Below are 19,646 nucleotides of genomic sequence, written 5' to 3' on the forward strand. Positions count from 1 at the left end.
GAAGTCATGTTGCTTCTGTTACTCTGCAAGTAGCCATGTGAGGGCTGCATTTCTATTTCCTCTTTGACAATGTTATCCCCCACCCTACTGCAGGTAGTAGGCTGTTCAAGCTGGATAATCAAAGGGCAAGTCACCTCCTCTTTGGCTAAGTGTCCATATTGGCTTATACTCTCTAACCAGGGATGGTGGGTAAAGCCAGGCCTCCCCCCACTCCAGTCAAACACCAGGTAAATGGCTTTTCATAAGCAAGGTTCAGCCCCACACAGGAAGAATGTGACTTAGTGGCAGACAAGCTTGTAAATAATAAAGGCTTCCTTATAGCTGAAGTTTTGGAGTGCTCAGCAAGGCTCCTCTTACATGTTGAATTTAATAAAGCTTCTCCAGCCAAAGATTATCCCTCGGCCTTTCACCTGGTCCCAGGGGAATCCAGTACCTGATTTCCCTCTTCTGGTAGACTCCTGCCCAAAAGCAATTAGATTTTTACAGAGGCTCCCGATCAAGGTTCTTTGGTGCCTCCTGATGCTGCCATGGATGATGTTAGTCTCATCAATAATGACTTAAGCTTCTGAAGTTCTCTCTTTGCTTCCTGTGGGCCAGATTGTGAACTCCTTGCTTCCGTTGGCGAGCAGCTACTCCTGGGAGTAATCAGAGTGAAATCAAGGGGACAACTCAGGTGAGTAATTTTTCATCAGTGGCAGTAAGGTGAGAGAGGTGAAGGTGCTACAACCAAGCTTGAAGGAAATTCGATTATATGCTCAGGAAAACTTCACACTGCAGGTGGGTGAAAAGTCAAGATTTAACAGTGTCATAAATATAAAGGGAAGGGTAATCACCTTTCTGTATACAGTGCTATAAAATTCCTCTGGCCAGAGGCAACATCCTGTTACCTGTAAAGGGTTAAGAAGCTCAGGTAACCTGACTGGCACCTGACCCAAAGGACCAATAAGAGGACAAGATACTTTCAAAGCTTTGGGAAGGCTTTTGTTTTGTGCTCTTTGTGTACGTGGTTGTTCTCTCTTGGGACTGAGAGAGGCCAGACAGAAATCCATCTTCTCCAACCCATCCTAATCCAAGTCTCCAATATTGCAACCAGTATAGATAAGCTAGGCAAGGTGGATTAGTTTATCTTTTGTTTTATGTGAATTTTCCCTGTGCTAAGAGGGAGGTTTATTCCTGTTTTCTGTAACTTTAAGGTTTTGCCCAGAGGGGAATCCTCTGTGTTTTGACTCTGAATACCCTGTAAAGTATTTTCCATCCTGATTTTACAGAGATGATTTTTACCTTTTTTTTTTTCAAATAAAATCCCTCTTTTAAGAACCTGACTGATTTTTCCATTGTTCCAAGACCCAGGGGTTTGGGTCTTTGATGATTTTGTAACCAATTGGTTAAGATATTATTCTCAAGCCTCCCCAGGAAAAGGGGTGTGTAGGGCTTGGGGGGATATTTTGCGGGAAGACGTCTCCAAGTGGTCTCTTTCCCTGTTCTTTGTTTAAAACGCTTGGTGGTGGCAGCATACTGTTCAAGGACAAGGCAAAGTTTGTACCTTGGGGAAGTTTTTAACCTAAGCTGGTAAGAATAAGCTTAGGGAGTCATTCATGTGGGTCCCCACATCTGTACCCTAGAGTTCAGAGTGGGAAAGGAACCCTGACAAACAGCTACTAGCAGGAGGGGAAAGATGGCCTTTTAGTTAAGGCAACAGACAGTGATGCGGGAGACTTGGGTTCATGGATTTCTGTTGTGATTTTGGGGTCTGCACCTCAGTTCCTTAATTATAAAATGGGGCTAAGAATGCTTCCTCTGTCCATCTGTCTTATGTAGATTGTAAGTGCTTCAGGGCAGCACCAATCTCATACAATATGTATATATAGCACCTTGCACTATGGGCTCCTGAGCTCAGTTGGGGGTCTTTAGGCATGACTAACAATATTATCCCTAGAGATGGGTATTTATCACTCAGGAGCGAGAGAAGGAATGGCTGGTTTCACTCACATACCCAAATACACAAAGATGGTCACGTTAGCATTATACAGTATGTGTATATATATATATATAATTTATTTCACACAATCCTGATAAGAGTTACAGGTGTATTTGGAATCATTTACAGTTTCACAGCATATGGAGTGGCCATACAGCTTCTGATGTGAGTAACATACAGTGTGTAGAGAGTACACATTTCCAATCCACCCACCCACCATTCACACAATGGGTTTCAAAGCTAATACTAGATTCAGCTACGTAGGAAGCCTTGAGAATGCTAGGATACAGCGTTGGGTGTCATACAACACTGTAAGTCACAATGGGACAAGCTAAACTACTTTAATTTTCAATCTAGTATTTCTAGTCTACCTGCATTATTGCATTTATACGCTTTTTTTTTTAAAGTCAAAGTAAAGAGAATACTATATGGGAAAGGAAAAATTCTTTACTATTTTAGGATTTGAGCTGCAGCCCATACAAAGTGTCCATAGAAGCATAGACAAGATTATAAATTCAAAAAGGTATAAATTAGCTGTATAGCTTTTGTGTGTAGGTAGGTGTCCATTTTCCCTGGGAAATGTACCCAGCAGCATACTGTCTCTGAAAGCAAAAAAAAAATCAAACCTGTATGTTAAACACAGGTAATTATGTGCGTGACCAGTAGGTCTGTATAGGGAAAAAAAATCAAGGTGTCACTCTGATAATTACTATTAGTTGGAAAACTTTTAGGGCTTGATCCAAAGCCAATGGAAAGACTCCCACTGACTTCAAATATGGTTGCAAACTAACGTGGCTTCACCCAGTAATGTGCTGGACTCTTTCCATTGACTTCAATGGGCTTTGGATCAGGCTCTTAAGAATTTCTAGTTTAAAAAAAAATCCCCTTTAATCAGACCAGCAAGTTTCCTTTATATACCTTTAGTTTCTCCGATACCTCATAAAGAACCTAAACCTACCTTAGCAGATGGTGGAGTGTCTTTGGATAGCTGGAATTGCATGTTTTAGAGATTTCTTTAGAAAGGTTCCTAACCAGTGATTCAGGAAAAGGCACCAGGGTTAAGAGGGGCTGCTCAAAACTTAATAAAGTCAAACAATTTCCTTTTTTTTAAAAAAAAAAGGAGGTGGGGAAATATGCTGTCCTTGTTGATTTGCCCTAGAAACTTTGGACTGTTTGAAGCTACAGAGTTAGAGTCTGGCACATACTGCAGGGCTTGATGAAGATAGGCAGAAAGTTTCTCTCTCACTGCTGGGCATTGTTGCACCGTAGCATCAACGTGCAAGGGCAGATCAAGGCAAAAACTTTGATTCCTGGGATCCTGGCCCAGATCCCTAAGTGGGCCAGATCCAACTGTGAAAACCAAGGTGGGGTGGAATGGGAAGATGGCTATGCAGGGAAGATTGCAGACTCCAGGGTAGGAGCTAGTTCACGTGGGGGAAGTAGGAACAGGCATGGCATGTGAATATGTTGTAGATCTTAACCAGTTCTATTTTATCATTGAAAAGTAGTGTAGAACAGCAGATTCTGCTCTCACTGCTCGTGGTAAACTCGGTCACATCACTACATATCAGGTGAGTCACTGACAGCGTTTGCACTCAATGGAGATTTTAAGATGGGGGCAATGCAGCAGTGGAAGGTAGAGCCACATCTGTGAATAGCTAAGACCAGTAACTTGTGGTCTTCCATAGTGTTTGCCTGCTCTGAGATTCATCTGATTGGGAAAGCTGCTGTTTCAAGGCAATGTGAACTTGCCATGTGATGAGCGCATCTTCACACTAACCTAGCCCCATGGGACAACACAATCTGAACAGCCCACCAACATGGAAACAAAGCTTGCAAACTTTTCTGTGCCCAGCTGATGCACCGACTTCAAACCTGTTCTTTTGTGGCGGGGGAAATACAGCATGTGCCATGCACATTAGCAGATTTCCAAGGCCCACTATGATCCATGCCATGGACCTAGTTCAAAATCAGGCCTCAAGTCTTTTGTCCAACGAAATATATTTAATTTCTTTCATCTCTGCACTCAGATAACTGAAGGATCAATAGCACTGGCTTGAGCCATGCAGAGTGCATGCAAATACTGTGGTAGCTTCCCTCATGCAGCTTTGCCAGTGCATCTCAACCCTGACCTGCAATCATTCCTCAGTGCTCCAATTGGGGGCCTCCCTTGAACAGAGTGCCAATCATGTAGTGAGTCACTGATGTGCAATAATGAGGACTAGAATGAGACTAGCAAATTAAGGGTCTAATACTGTGAGGTGCTGAATGTCCCCAACTTCCATTGACTTCAATGGAAATTGAGGAAACTCGTCACCTTGCAGACTTGGGCCGTAATATTTACTTGTGACTTGGGTAACTATAGCAGATTAAAAGCTTGTGCACCTCCTTCCCCGCCTGGGACATATAGCCCCTGAGTATGCCATCTATATATTAAATGGCATAACTTTTGCTATTCTTTGGACTGTTAAAAATCTACTCCTGCATTTGTGACAGTCACATAAATCTGGTTTCCGCATAGCCCTGGCGAGAGCACACTTGGAAAATTGCTTGGGAAGATTATAGGAATGCTAAATAAAATGTAAAGAAGGGAAGCAAGTATTATTCCAAAATTGGAGGATAAGCCATTAAGTGTAAGGAAACATATGTCCCGGATCAGATTCTCAGCTGACGTAAATCAGTGTAACACCATTCAAGTCAATGGGGATATGCCAATTTATTCCAGCTGAGGATCTGGCCCATATAAACTAGAAATGAGTTTTGGAGTGATGGAGGGAACTTGGTCATAGCCTATGAATACCTAACAGTTAATGGAAGTGCAGAATTTATTCTCCGATGATGGCTGGAAAAAGGGCAAAAACCTGCAGCTAATGAGGAAAAGTTCTTAACTGCATGAGAAAATTGTGCAATGAAATGATCGTCTCAATGGCACATGGTCAAAGCACCATCATTATGGAATGACATAGTGAGTAGTCCTGTGAAGACATTGGACTGAATGACACATGTGGCCTTCAGTGGGTCTCCTGTCTATGGGCCAGATTACAATATCTTTAGGCTACATAGTACCTTACATGATTAGTCCCTCTGAAGTCAATGGGAAATAAGGTGCTGCTGAGTGTGATCAAGGCTATGACAGTCTAGCCTGAGGAGAGGAACATTAAATATAATTTATGTCATTTGATAGTCTAATTTAGGTATCACCTCATCATCTGCCACAAACTAAACATAATAGCTAACGTTTATCAGCCTACACTCAATGCCCTTAATACAATTGGACATGCTGTTAAAAGTAATAAGCAGTATGTGCAACAGATGGACTTTGGTGAAGGATTAAACTAAAATCAAGATTGGGTTGGAAGAGTTTTGAAAATCAATGGGCCAAGAAAAGTCATTTCTTGATGATCCAAGTCCTTAAATTATTTAAGAATTGTTTTAAAATACATTATATTTTGGGGCTAGGAGTAATTCACTAGATGTAAATGGAGCAGTAGGTTTGGATGCACCGTGTGAGAAGGACACTCTTCATAGTCTCTGCTTATGGTTTCCCTGGCGGTCCATGAGATCAAAGGATAGAACCTGAAGTATGTGAGAGCTCCACACGTGGAACCCTTTAAGATCAAACCTAATGATTGTTTTCCCCATTCCCTGTGAGCGAAATTAACCCAGCACAGAGGGACCATGCCAGGCATTACCACAATACAAATAAAGAAGAAGAAGAAGAAGGAGAGAAAATGGGAAAATAGCTCTAACGGCCTAATCCACAGCCTATTGAAATTAGTGGAAAGACTCCCCTTCATGTTTTTTGGATCAGCCCCCAAAGCCCTGATTCAGCAGAGCACTTAGGCGTGTAACATTGAAGGGCAGCGGGTTTACTTAATGTTAAGTATGTGCTTAAGTGCTTTTGGTGAATCAGGGCCTACATGAGATAGAAAGCAGAACACATTCTCACGATGCTGAAAACGCTGTTGGAGCATCCCTCACGCTCAGATGTGATTCTATCCCACAGCAGAACTATTAAGAGGCCTGGGCCTGATCCAAAGCCCATTGGAGTCAAAAGAAGGCCCCACCAGAGGAAAGGTGGCCAATGTCAGCTTTACAGAGCTAGGGACAGGGGAAACCACTTCCAGACATGTAACTTGCATTAGGTCGAGAGGGGTGGCTTCTTCAAAATAGAACAAATGTAGTAATTGAATCTGTTGTTTTAAAGATAAGCTGCATTTTCTACTGCAGTGTTTGTATAGTTAATCTATCAAATTTCTAATTTATAAACAGCATCAATAAGAGTAAACTAGCAATCTAGATCCCTACAAACCCCCAAGCCGGAATCTTACCCGTTTCAAGCTTTAATTCATTCTCATTGAGGAGACGTCACTAAGAGGACCTCATATTACAGCAAACACAACACAAAACATCAAGCAAATAAAGGCATGTGCTCAGTGCTGCCGCAAAACAGGACAACTATTTATTTAGCACAGCAAGTTCATTCGTTAGCCTTTTGCCTCATGACAAATGGGGTTTCAATCTGTCGTAGGTTCCAACAGAGAGATCATTTGCTCTTCTCAGTCTAGTTCTCACTGGCCTTCTGTGCTCAACAGGAAACCACCATGCAGTGCAGCACAAAGGTATAACAGACAGCATCTGCTCAAAGGTAGTTGCAAGTCAGGACTGAAGGGCACCGAAACCCTGTGTGTTTAGGAAGCTTGCATGGCACCTCCTTGTGATATACCAGACTCAAACCAGCACTAGTTCCACTACAACACAACACAACACATTCCAAAATACTTGAAAAGAGGAAGTACCTTTTTAAAAGCAAAGTAGCCCACGTGACTATTGGGGAAGGTGGGGAGACAGTAATTATTAGCTTGTAGCACAATGGGGACGCTATATATTCAGGAGTTTCCTAGCCAGACATTCTCTTAGTGGTAAGAAACCGTGACCAAAAATGTTGCTTTGGGCAGAATGCAAATGGTACAAAAACGAAAACATGGACACTTTGTGTGAATGCAGGTGCACAAATAAAGAGTGGTCTCAATATTTTTCTTTACAAAAAATATGGGTTGTGTAGCTTTACAAAGACTGCAGTAAACTGTAATATATACATGTAATATTCTTCAAGCAGGCGGTGGGTTTGTACACATCCACACAAAAATGGGTGTTTTCAGACCAGCAAATGTGCTGGGTTCTGGAGAATGAGTCATGACAGTGGACCACAGTACCGAGCAATTACAGTAAGTGAATGATTCCCCTAGAGACCTAACCTATTTCTTCACGGCCATAAATATGATTGAGGGCAAGGTTATTTTTCAAGATGACGAGTTCTAGTCCTCCCACCGTTACCGTCTCCCGTGTCTCAATAACCTCCCTGGCCTATTTCAGGAGGAAATTATTGGCTTAGAACTAGAGATGGCCCTGCATCCAAATCACGTATCTTATTGCTTTGGGGAACAGTTCAAATCTGGATGGAAGTTTTGCAGTTAGGCCCCTCCCAGCTCAGAACTTTTTTTCTCGGTTTTCCAAAGATGAATGCAATCAAGTTAAAATACTTTTAAAAAGAGAAAGAGAGGAGGGCTCCTGCGAAGCATCCAATGTTTCCTTTTCCTCCTTGAATTTCTGTCTACCCTGGTTAGTTCAGAACAGAAAGGAGCTAGATCTGTGATTTTTATCACACACTCCACTGGAAAACACATCTGCCAGAACTAAATGGGAGGGCAACAAATAGGGAAGCATCTCTTGAAGTAACTTACACTGGAAACTAGAAATCAAATCTCTGCTTCATAAGTTCTAGGAGTCACTGACCCTGCCTTGGCAGGAGACAGGCTAGACAGTTATGATTTCTTCTCCATCTCAGGGGTCAATACTTTGCACTTCCCTCTTTTCACCCTATCCTCACCCCAGCTTACAATTATAAATTAACATCTCATCATCTGCAAAACATCATGGGGACACATTAGCTCCCCAACAAGGAAAGGTTATTAAAGAAACAAGCAGCCAAACAGCCTTCTGGGTAGATAATAACAAGGAATCCCCCATGATGTAGTTAACCTATTCTTACTAAGGTTTTCCCATAGCCTTCTCAGTACAGGAGGGAGTGTATTACAAGGTGGAGTTATAAATCCTGTCCACAATACAGGTGAAACAGTGCTAGCACCTATCAAGTTTAAGCAAGGTGGTTGTTAGCACTTGTTTCAACAATGGGGCAAACCTGATCAGATTGCATCAGTCTGTGCAATGGAAAAGAACATATGCAGGTTAAAACTCGGAAGCACATAATAGTTTGGAAACCAGGAGATAGAATTTTATACCCAAAGAGGCCACATATGTCTGGGAATATTTTAAGAGCCTCATAGAAAAGATGGTGAAAAATCTAACTGCAGGAAGAGAAGGGAATTTGTAAATAAACTGTGCCCAAATATTCTGTTGAGCCACATGCACTCAGTAGGACAAATTCTTAAAGGACTCTGAGTTAGACATCTAGGAATTGCCAGACTGGATCAGATATGTGGTCCATTCAGTCCAGTATCCTGTCAACCAAGAGTGGCCAATACTAGATGTGTCAGTGAAAGATGCAAGATATCTGGTGTAAGAAACTAAGAGACTTGGCATAATTGATGCTTCATCTAGCCCTTATACTGGTTTATATGCCCAGGTGCTCAGGCTCCCTTCCAGACATGTAACTTACACCCCGCTTCTACATTTCCTCTGAATTTGGACCGGTTTCTCTGGCTTTTGAAAAGTATCTTTGCCAATCATCGCTGCAAAACTGTGACACTCCTGTGTATCGCTCACCAGTTAGCAAGTACTACTGCTGAGTTCCAATGACTCTTTGGGTTATTCTGTTTCAATTCTGGCTCTGTTTAAAACAAAACATTGGATAAAGAATCCTTTCCATACAATAGCAGCAGCAGCAAATAGGGGTCGTAATGGAAGTTCTGAGTCTGGAAAGGTCACTCATCCTCAGAAGAGTTGGGTGTCCCATCTTCTCAGTGTCATGGGAAAGGCTTCAGTGAATGTAGTAAATGGAGCCTCCATCTATCCCCTCCCTTACTTCTCCCTTCCTACCCATGATCTGGTTTTAGATCTCACCTCCTTCCCCTCCGCCCCAGCAAAGAAACCAGGCTGTTTCCAAGCTTTGGGAAATTGTTTCCACTTTCAAGACATGGGCATTTCACATTTTCCTGGTAGACTCAAATCAGGCAGTAGAAGATCTCTCCAAACAAAATCTGTTTTCATCACTTTTGCACATGGTTTTCCCAGCATAAAGGGGATCATGTATATCATTCCCATAGTGCTCCATGTGCTACTTGCCCTTAAAGCCCAGTTCTTGCCTGCCTTTTCTTCTACCTTTGCCGCACGCAAGGAGAGATCAACCTTTTATGGAAAAGCACCAGGATTAAGGGCCTGAGCCAAAGCCCACTGAAGTCAACGGAAAACCTCCAGCGGACATCAGTGCAGTTTGGATTGAGCCCTAAGTGCTCTGCTGAGGCCAGTTTAAGTTTATCAAATACTGTATTATGTCCAAAACAGTCTCTCACCCTCTAGGGCAGGAATGCCCAAACTCTGTCCCAATGGCCTTATCTGCATTGGCAAATGGCTGGGTGCCTGGGGCTGCCCCCAATATACATAAAATGGAGCAGATTGAAACTGTCCTCTGTATGACTAAAGATGGGATGGGACTCCAAGCCTTGTATGTTGTCTCCATGGGCTGCAAACTGCACTGTAGAGCTCAGTGAGACATATTTGCCCCTTGAGCTTCACTGTAGCTACTGGTTTGCATCTCAGACATAATGCCATATGATCCACACTCTTCTATATCACACAGTCAGCTCACCTCCGGCTATAGGTTACTCCTGTCTTGTCTGTTTGTTTTTAAAGGTTGGGTGATAAGCATTAGGAACATAATGTACATATTAGGCCAGAAGCTCAGAGCTGCCATCTTACATGTCTGCAAAGCGCCCAGCACAAGCTGGGGTATGATACTAATAATAAACCACAATAATTGATGAACTGGGTCTTATTACTGTTCCTTTTCTCCCTTTCCTCTTCTCTACCACAACCCAATTTAAAAAAAATCAAAATAAATAGAGCAGGGTCTCAGGATGGGACGTAGAACACCTCTGCTTGGAAATGCTGGGACTATGGGAAAGTGGGGAGTCTCCTGGGGAGGAGCGTGGGGGAGGGGACACTGGCATTTACACTGATCAGGAGAAGCTGTAATCTATACACGGTTGTACAAGCCAAGTTATATTACATGAAAGCGCATATTGAGTGCACGGAGTACCCATACTGGTCAAACTGGCACAGCTCCTTTGGAACAAGACTTTTGGAGTAGTTGTTGGTGCTGTAGTTACCCTATCTAGCGCTCTCTCTCTATATGTATAGATATGTATAGAATTTACTGCATGCATGTGTTTCAAAAGGAACTGTACAGTTGATTATATTTCTCTCCCCCAACCCTTTCTCGGTCTTCATTTTTTCCGGGCTAGGAATGCCACTCCCAGAATTATAGCAATGGCAGCCACCACCACACCTCCAACAATGGCCAGTGGCTTCACGTTGTCGAAGACACTGCCTGAGGATTCCTCTGCGCCGTTTCCCTTGTGCTCAGAGTCAGGGGACTGGCCGGTGGCCTCTTGCACCTCCGGGGCTGCAGGGCTGGATTTCAGATTGCTGTGGTTATTCAGTGCAGCTGCCTCGCTGGCTGCCTTCTTCGTTGTGGCCACAGGGGCGGGCTGCTCCTTGGAGGGGGTTTCCTTCTTGTCTGCATTCATAGCAGGCCCGGGGTTGGGCTTCTCTGGCTTTCCTGAGCTGGCGGCCTTGGCATCAGGTTTGCTTCCGCTTCGGGTGCTTCCTTTAGATTCCATCCCTATGAGTGCAGTCGGGGGGTGGGGGGTGGCCTGACCTTCACAGGGCCGGCTCTCAGGATATTACTACCAGCTATATGTACCCACGTTGCTTTCACCTGGTGTAGGCAGGCTGATGAATTGACCTCAAATGGATCCCCTGGTAGCCGTCGTCCCGGCAACCTTCTCACTCTGCCAATATTTCACCAGGACATGACACGGAACCTGGAAGAACAAACAGAAAATGAGAGGTGAGTGAAGAGGATGCACAGAGTGATAGATACAAGAGCCACCGAGAGCACGTTTTACAGTCAGAACCACTCTACTTATAGGTTGCGGTGGAACTGTAGACAAGCTGTACAGATCGGGGCAGTGATTGTCCTTTTAGTATATGTGGGCTTTGAAGGATTAGATCTTTTATCAGTAAAGGTCAATAAACATTGATTTCACCACATACATACAAACGGACTACAAAAATATTTCCATCGATAATCAGCGAAATTTACAGATAGGCAAAGGAAGAAAAATTCTACTTGAGAACTTACTGTTCTCAAGGAGAAGGGAGAAAAATTGTTCCCAACCTCTGAGGGTAGAAGCAATGGGCTTAAATTGCAGCAGGGGTACCTTAGGTTGGACTTTAGGAAAAACTTCCTGTCAGGGTGGTGAAGCACTGGAATAAATTGCCTAGGGAGGTTGTGGAATCTCCATCATTGGAGGTTTTTAAGAGCAGGTTAGACAAACACCTGTCAGGGATGGTCTTGATAATAGTTAGTCCTGCCAGGAAAAAAACAGCTAACCATTTTGGTCAATTTCAGAGTCATAGGATTTTAAAACCAGTACATTTCATGATGTCAGCTATTTAAATCTGAAATGTCACGGTTTTGTAATTGCAGGGGTCCTGATGCGAAAAGCAGTTGTGGGGGGTTGTAGGTATTTTGTAGGGGGCAGATTGCGGTACTTCTACCCTTACTTCTGCGCTGCTGCTGGCGACGGCTCTGCTGCCTTCAGAGCTGGGCAGCTGGAGAGCGGCGGCTGCTGGCCGGGAGCCCAGCTCTGAAGGCAAAGCCGTCGCCAGCAGCAGCGCAGAAGTAAGGAGGGCCTGGTATGGTATTGCTACCCTTTACTTCTGCACTGCCTGCCAGAGCTGGGCGCCCAGCCAACAGCCGCCACTCTCTGGCTGCCCAGCTCTGAAGGCAGCACAGAAGTAAGGGTGGCAATACCGTGACTCCTTAAAATAACCTTGCAACCCCCTACAACTCCCTTTTGGGTCAGAACCCCCCAATTTGAGAAACACTGGTCTCCCCTATGAAATCTGTATAGTATGGAGTAAAAGCGCACAAATGACCAGATTTCATGGTGGGACATCACATTTCACGGTCCATGACACGTTTTTCACGGCCACGAATTTGGTACTGCCCGACCCATGAGGCATAAATGACAAGTGGATGGAGCATGAGAGGGATCAACAGGGACTCAGGCTGGTGTTACAGCTTCCATGTGATGGAAAGAAAAGAGAAGCTGCTGCCAGCCAGCTCTCTGCCAGAGCTGCACTGGGGATGTCTGGTGTCAGTGATGCATCTGGGAAATAATGAGTAAACAGGAGGCAACCGTCAGATCTGAGCAGCCTTCTTCATTATCTCCCTGCTGACCTTCAGCGCTTCCAGGGTCCTGTGGAGAGCTTTCTGCCAGCTAAGTGAAATATGAGCTTATTAACAGCTTAGAAGAGGAGGCTCATGGAAACCTCCCCAGCCAGAGGGCTTCGTTTGTTGCACTTTTGTTCCGAGATGACCCACCGACTTCAAAAATCTCATCGAATGATGGTTTGTGGGGGGGTTAAAAACCCTCTAATTCTCTTGTTTATAAGGGGTTGCAGCAAGTGGTGACATTTCTGTGCAATGTTCAATGTGCTTCCCCCTCTCTGGGAAACATTTAGAATAATTAGCACTTTACCTCTCCCCTCCTCCCCCCCACCCCAAAGTGAGGCTGGGTTGGAATAAAGCTACATGGGGGGCACAGGGGCTCGGTTCAACAAAGGGAAATAAGCCAACTACTTGTCATCTGGTTTTAGGTAGAAACCTCCTATTCCACAGCTGTCCACTATGCGGTTTCTTGTGTAGTGGCCATCATTTTGCCCAACACCAGAAATTGAACCAGGCATGCCTGGGTCTTTGTAGCTTGAATTCTATAACAGGCACACATTCTCAGTGGATCAGGTACAGAGCAGGAGGCATAACACCAGCTGCTTACATGCTTCTTCCAGAGAGAAGCAGCTTCTCCTGTGCAGCCAAAGCCCACTGAGCATCTCAAATCCCAGACAGCCATCAACTTGGCCAACACCAGGGACTGAACCAGGGAGCTCCGGAGCTGAAAGCAGAAGTCTACAGCTTGAGCTAAAAAGCAAACTTCTCAAGCAGAAGCCTGTAATAGACCCATACCCTCTGTGGATCAGGCACGGAGGGGGACACATAATATACACTGACCAGTGGGGTCAAACTTTCACCAACCTCTGAAGTATTTGGTACTGGCTGCTGTCAGAGACATATGAATATAGGAATTGCCATACCGGTACTCCATCTAAGTCCAGAATCCTGTTTCTGATAATGGCAAGTACCAGCTACTTCAGAGGAAGGTGCGAGAGACCCTAAAATGGCCGATAAAACAATAAACTGTCCATAAAAGAAATTTCTTCTTGTCCCCCCCTAAATTAGAGGTTGGTTTATGCCCTAGAACATGAGGGCTTGTATCCCTTCCATTTCCCCCCTCTTTTTCATAATCCTTACTCTGGATATTCTTGTTATCTGTATCCATTTTTGAATCCTGCTAAACTCATGGGCTCAATGATGTCCTATGGCAATGAGTTCCACAGACTAATTCTGCATTGTGAAAAAAAAAATTCCTTTTATCATTCTTACATTTGCTGCCTTTTTAGTTTCATGAAATGTCCAGGGGGGCCGGTTTAGATGGACCACTGCTCTGGTCCTGCAATTCCTGTGTTCTTATAGCGGGCTGAATCAACCCCACAAAAATTTTGGGCCATTTAAGATCTGGATCTGAATGCAGATCCAAATTCTGAGATCTAACCATAGTACAAGCAAAAACAAAGGATGCAGGTAGCTAAAAATACAACACCAAGAATGTAGCATCAACACAAGTGCCATTTCTGAAGTGAATTCATTGCGCTATGAAAGATGCCAGAGTGACGGCCCTGGAGTCGGATATCTATTTTTCCAAGGAATAAGTACAGCACAGGCTGCAGCAATGTAACCTTCTCCCACCCTGCCCTAACTCAGCTCAGATCTAGAAGGGCCACTTGTGTGGTCAGCACAGTTGGTTCATATGTAATGCAGGCTTCATGCAAATTCAATCGTGAGGCCCTGCTAAGGCTCTTAGCCATGCTGTGGACACCCGGCCTACAGGAACTATAGTGAAACCCCCAAACGCACTTCATATAAAGTCAACAAACGGCCATGAGATGGTACAATTGTTGGCCACGGCCACTCTGCTTGTTTCCACGCTGGTGGTGATACAGAAGTGAAAGGCTCCATATGCAACTGTCAGTCTCCACAGCCGTTCCAGCCACGTTCAGAATAATTGGTGTTCTTCTATTAATTTCCCAACCCACTCTAGTCCCAGGCTCCTTAATCAAGGAATAAAACGCAATAATCTTTCAGTGTATATCAAATCCAGCTACCAAACTGGACTAACAGTTATATATGGGCCGGATCCTCACCTGGTGTCGTCAATTGGCATAGTTTCTCTAACTGTAATTGATCTACACAGATTGACGTTGTCGGAGGAGCTAGCCCACAATATTAAATGTTGTTCTAGACACAAAACGAGCAAATGATGATCACTCGTACTATTGAAAATATAAAAGTTAAGATTTCCACTCCGAACTCAAAAGGCCAGAACCACTCACCTGATGCACCCCGCCCTCAGGTAGATTGGAAAACAAGGACCTCAAAGCTTTGCAAATGTTTTTGCAGAACAGAATTGTGTTGAAGTGGCTAATTTGGATTGAAAAGCTCAGTTTTTCAGTTCGGGTCTCTCTCTGTCTCCGTGACCAGAGAGCCCTGGAACCTCTGGTCAAAAACAATGCTGAAATCTATCCGTTTCCATGACACATTTTGGGTTTGACAGAACAGCATATTTCAACAAAAAGACATGCAGTTAGAAATGTTCTAACCAGCTGCACTCATTACAAAGAGAGAAACCTACTCTCCTGCTGGAAAACCAGCCTGCATGGAATGACTAGCACCAAGGGACGTGACTATGTGATGGTTTCAGTCAACAGAGTCACTCTCACTAGGGCCCTTTGGAATCGCTCCACTCTTGAATTTCAGCAAAGAAGAGGGTCATTCATTTGACAATGTTTGAAAAGTATCATGAGGCTGACTGGACTGGGACTCAGGAGACCTGGATTCAGTCCCCAGCTCTGCTCCATTCCCTGTGTGACCTGGGGTAAATCACCTAATCTCTGTGCTTCAGTGCCCCGTCTGTCCTGTCTTCCACCATTTATCTGCCTTGTCTATTTAGACTGTAAGCTCTTTGCGGTGTCTGAGTCTCACTTGGGCCTAGTACAATGGGCCCCTGACCTCAGCTGGACCCTGGAGGCATTACTGTACTATACGTAATATGAATAAAATATTCACTCCTGTTATTCCTGTCGCCCTCTCCTTGACTAAGGCAACCTGCAGACATTTTTCACTCTGTCTTCACAATATGCTAGAAGGCCCCACATCACAGAACTGCCCTGTGTCATTTCAGACCTTGGGCTCAGCTGGGTGAGTGGAGCAGCTGGGAGATTGAAACGCCCTTTATCCCTGCAGAGGGCAGGGACCCCAGGTGATGGCTGTGGCAGAGCAGACAGGGTGGGTAGTTTGTAGAGGAGTCAGCTGCGTATTCACTTACAGGCACCTGGGCTACCCTTCTCTCTCCAAGCCTAGAACACCAGCCCTCCACGTGCTCCTTGCTCACCAGCAAAGAATTTAACCCCCCTTCTTTAATGCTCTCCAACCTTCTGGGTAGCAGGCTCCCTGCCATCCTCTGAGCTGGCTTAAACCCGCTCTGAATCCTTCCAACTAGCTCGCTCTCCTCCTCTTTTGTTCCCACTCCAGCAAAGCACTTCAGCACCTGCTTCACTTTAAGCAGCTGTGCTGTCCAGCTGAAGTCAATGGGCTTAAATTTAAGCAAGAATCTAAAGGAGAAAAACTCGGGGCCTTTATCTCTTAAGCTGCCTTTGGCTTTCTTCTCTCCCCACCGCCAGATTGTTTCTCTCCAGCTACCTGTTCCTCCATCTTCCTTTTTTTTCCTTATCCCTTATTATAGACATTTATTTCTCTCTCTCTCTGCTTCTCCGCCCATTCCTCCTCCTTCCATCTCTCTCTCTCTCTCTCTCTCTGCCTCCTACACAGCTGACTGTGCTTGCGAACAGGTTGCACAAAAGGCACGGGGTTCTCTCCTTATTACTTCTTTGTTTAACAACCAGAGCTGTTTCAAGGGGGCTGGCCTGCCAAGAATGCAGCTTCCCAGCTCTTTCTTTGGGAAACGGGTCCGCAAAGAGGGAAATGAGATAATGACACCGATGACAAAGAAAAAAGAAAATCCTTCCAAATTTCTGCCTCTCTGGAAAGTCTTCAGCATCAGTCCTTGGTGCTGCAGCTTCTCCAAGGTCAGTGCAGTAGAAGTCATGCAGTGCTACTGATGTAACCACCAACCCCAGCCAATAGAACAGGGCCCGTATCGGGAATGAAGCTCCCAGCACCCCACCTGCTCACAGAATTACATCTGAGCCCCCAGAGGATTAGAAACTAAATCTATTCCTGCCTCCCCTGCCTGCGCAGATGAAAGATGCATCCATCCTGCACCAAACAGAATGCATGAGTCACCGTTTGCTTTACTGTAATGTGCCAGAATTATAAAAGGCCTGTTTCTCAACCCTCCACCCCCAAGCCTTATTATCCTCTCCTTGCTGATTTCAGGTTCGAAATAAAGGCAGGTGTAATTGCAGGGAAGAGGAGACACTGCAATATCTAACGTGCTCAGGCTCATGTGGGGATTTCTGTTGCAGTGTGCTGATGGGGCTGTGTGAATGGAGTACAGGTTGTGTGGACTCCCTGGTAGTACATTGCTAAATGCATGGATTTTGTTTCCATTCTTGCTATAATCACAGCATACAACCAGAGAAATTAGCTAAACATAAAATACGCTTGCGGGAAGGTTGCAATGTAACACTACTTTATTTCTTAGGTTACATCTACACTACAGCTCTGTTGTGTAGATGCTTCCTACCTTGATGGAAGGGATTTTTCTGTTGACATAGTTAATCCACCTCTCAGAGAGGCTGTAGCTAGGTCAATGGAAGAATCCTTCCACCAACTCAACCACATCTACACCAGGGGTTAGGTCATTCTAGTGGTGCTCAGGGCACAATTTTTTTCGCAGTCCTGAGTGGTATAGTTAGGTTGATTTAATTAAGTGTAGACCAGGCCTTAGAATTCAGAACAACACATGAGAACTCTAAAACAGAGAGAGACAAAGCAGGCTGCTGACTAATCGCTGCTAGGCCCAGATCACACACTTCCCTACAGAGCCCCCTATCTGTAAGCAGGACCAGGAAAACCTCCTGAAATTGAAAATGATCACCTACAATTTTCAATACACCACAATTCCATATAGCCCCAACTTCCATATTAGTGTAGGCTATGGTGTCACATTAGCATGGGAGAGAGAGTATAGCCATTGCAGTGGGCTATTAATAATCGAATGGAATCCTTAAAAATCATCTTTGGCGCTGACTCGGATTATGCACAAGGGAGTAAGAGCCCCCACCTTACCTCCCTACTTGGGCTTCCCAGACCTCAGTTTCAGGCACATGGGAGTCAGAAGCTACTAAACCTTTTCGTCATGCCCTGGAGCAGGTGGGCAAGGAATGAGTGAGGCCTTGGTGCCAAACCCCCATTCACTGGCCAGAGTAACTGAGTCAGCACTGAAGGAATATAGAATCATAGAATATCAGGGTTGGAAGGGACCTCAGGAGGTCATCTAGTCCAACCTCCTGTTCAATATAGTAATTTCCTGCCCATATAGACCAGCAATAAATCATGATCCCAGAGGGAAGAAGCCGGGGAGGAATTGTGCCTTAGTGGGGTGTCTCTGAGTCACAGTCCCTTGTGGCTTTTCCTGGGAGGCTGCTCAGGGCTGCATCTAAAGGCACAATCTAGTTCACTGGTATTAATAATAGAACTATTCATTCCGAATAGTAGATCAGCTACGGCCCTCACTCTGCATTGTGTGATGTGTGGGTGCACCAGTTTGTCTGCACACTGCACAATCCAGGATCGGGGCCTGGGTACACACAGTACCTCTGAAACACAGCAGCCAACCAATGCACAGTGTGTGGCACAGCATTGGAAAAAGGAGGGAACCTGGGCTAAGCACAACAGGGCAAACCCCTACTCTTCCTATAAAGTCTCATAGGATCATCAGTCTTCATGCAGAGTAGGAAGGACCTAGGTTTTGCAGATCTAGCCCTAAAATCCCTATATTAAGATGCATGGAAATCAAGTTATCTTCCATGGAAGGATGAAATGCTAAATCAATGCTGCTAAGATCTGAACCTACAGTTCCAGAAAATCCCAATATTTAACACCCAAGGGGCACCCTCTTCAGCCAGCACCTTTACCCTTCGCTAAAGACCTGAAGTAGGAAGTCTGAGCCTTAAAAGTGAAATTCACTTCTGTGCAGAGAGCCATGCACCACTTAAGCTTTGAAAATAGGGCTTAAGTGGCACCAAAATACCCCTTTCTTCCAACACTATGTAGTACCCTGTGCAGCAGCTGACTGCACTATCAAGGCCTTGATCCCCTATGGTGCAATGTGGGGTGGACTGCTGTCCCCCTGGGCTACACACAGCAGGGTCAGGTGGACCATAGCTTGGGATGAAGGGTGCTGTATGAGTGTCTGATATTGTTTTGTTATTAATGCTACCTATGAGCTACATTCTGCCTTTAGGCGCAGCTGCGAGCAAGTGTGGCTGCTCCCCGGGCATAGGCTTAAGAGACGCTGTGACACAGAACCACGCCTCATTATTTCACCCAGATTGCTTACATCAAGAATCTTTCCCCAAACGTATTGCTCTCCGTAGCATCAGGAATTCTCTAGCATGAGTGTGAGCTGTACAATGATTTATTTATCTGGATTTAGACACATTCTAGAAAAGTGCACTGCAAGTACCCTCAACATCACATTAAAGTACCCCAGAATAACCATCAACCATTACAGAAACATGGTAATACCATTCAGTGTGACCCACAGCCAATGGATAAGGCCACTTACCCACTCAACTCACCCTCCTTCCTCACCAAGTTTCTTGCCCTTACAGCCTGTTTCCAAATGCCTGGGAAAGAAGACATGTCCTGAAGATCATTGGATTTGGCTTTTTCAGACAAAGAGGAGTGGAAGAAATGATAGAAGTGCAGGGCTCCCCCTGGAGAATGCCCAGCCAGTAGCCCCTTCTCATTCATGTCAATGGGGCTCCAGCCCTCAGCTGGGGCGGCATGGTTCAGGGAAGGTGGTGATCTCTTAGGGAAATAGGTAAATACATAATACTATGGCCCTAACCTTGAGGGTCTCCATGGAGTTTGTGAGCATTGACAACTCCCATTGAAATTGCTTATTTCTCATTGTTTGAAGTCAATGACAATTGAGAGTGCTCAGCAGTATTGGGCCATCTATATCTATGGCTTATGTGATAGCCTGATTACCGAGAACAGAGCTTTATTCTCCTCACAATAGCTCAGTTACCAATATGTAGTTTTCAAAATAAG

The 19,646-nt window shown here is 44.7% G+C and overlaps 1 protein-coding gene across 2 annotated transcripts in view; it reads right to left on the minus strand.

The window, feature by feature from the left end:
• Positions 1-2,022: 2,022 nt before the first annotated feature.
• The window catches only part of CEND1 (cell cycle exit and neuronal differentiation 1), a 29,872-nt gene continuing 12,248 nt past the window's right edge, over positions 2,023-19,646 (minus strand). For both annotated transcript variants that reach the window (XM_073347152.1, XM_073347153.1), the window contains exon 2: positions 2,023-11,043. In XM_073347152.1, coding sequence (XP_073203253.1) covers positions 10,444-10,839 — 396 coding nt within the window. In that variant the 5' untranslated portion in view covers positions 10,840-11,043 and the 3' untranslated portion in view covers positions 2,023-10,443. The remainder of the gene's footprint in view (positions 11,044-19,646) is intronic.

This window comes from Lepidochelys kempii, chromosome 6 (assembly GCF_965140265.1).
Source record: "Lepidochelys kempii isolate rLepKem1 chromosome 6, rLepKem1.hap2, whole genome shotgun sequence".
Lineage (NCBI taxonomy): Eukaryota > Metazoa > Chordata > Testudines > Cheloniidae > Lepidochelys > Lepidochelys kempii.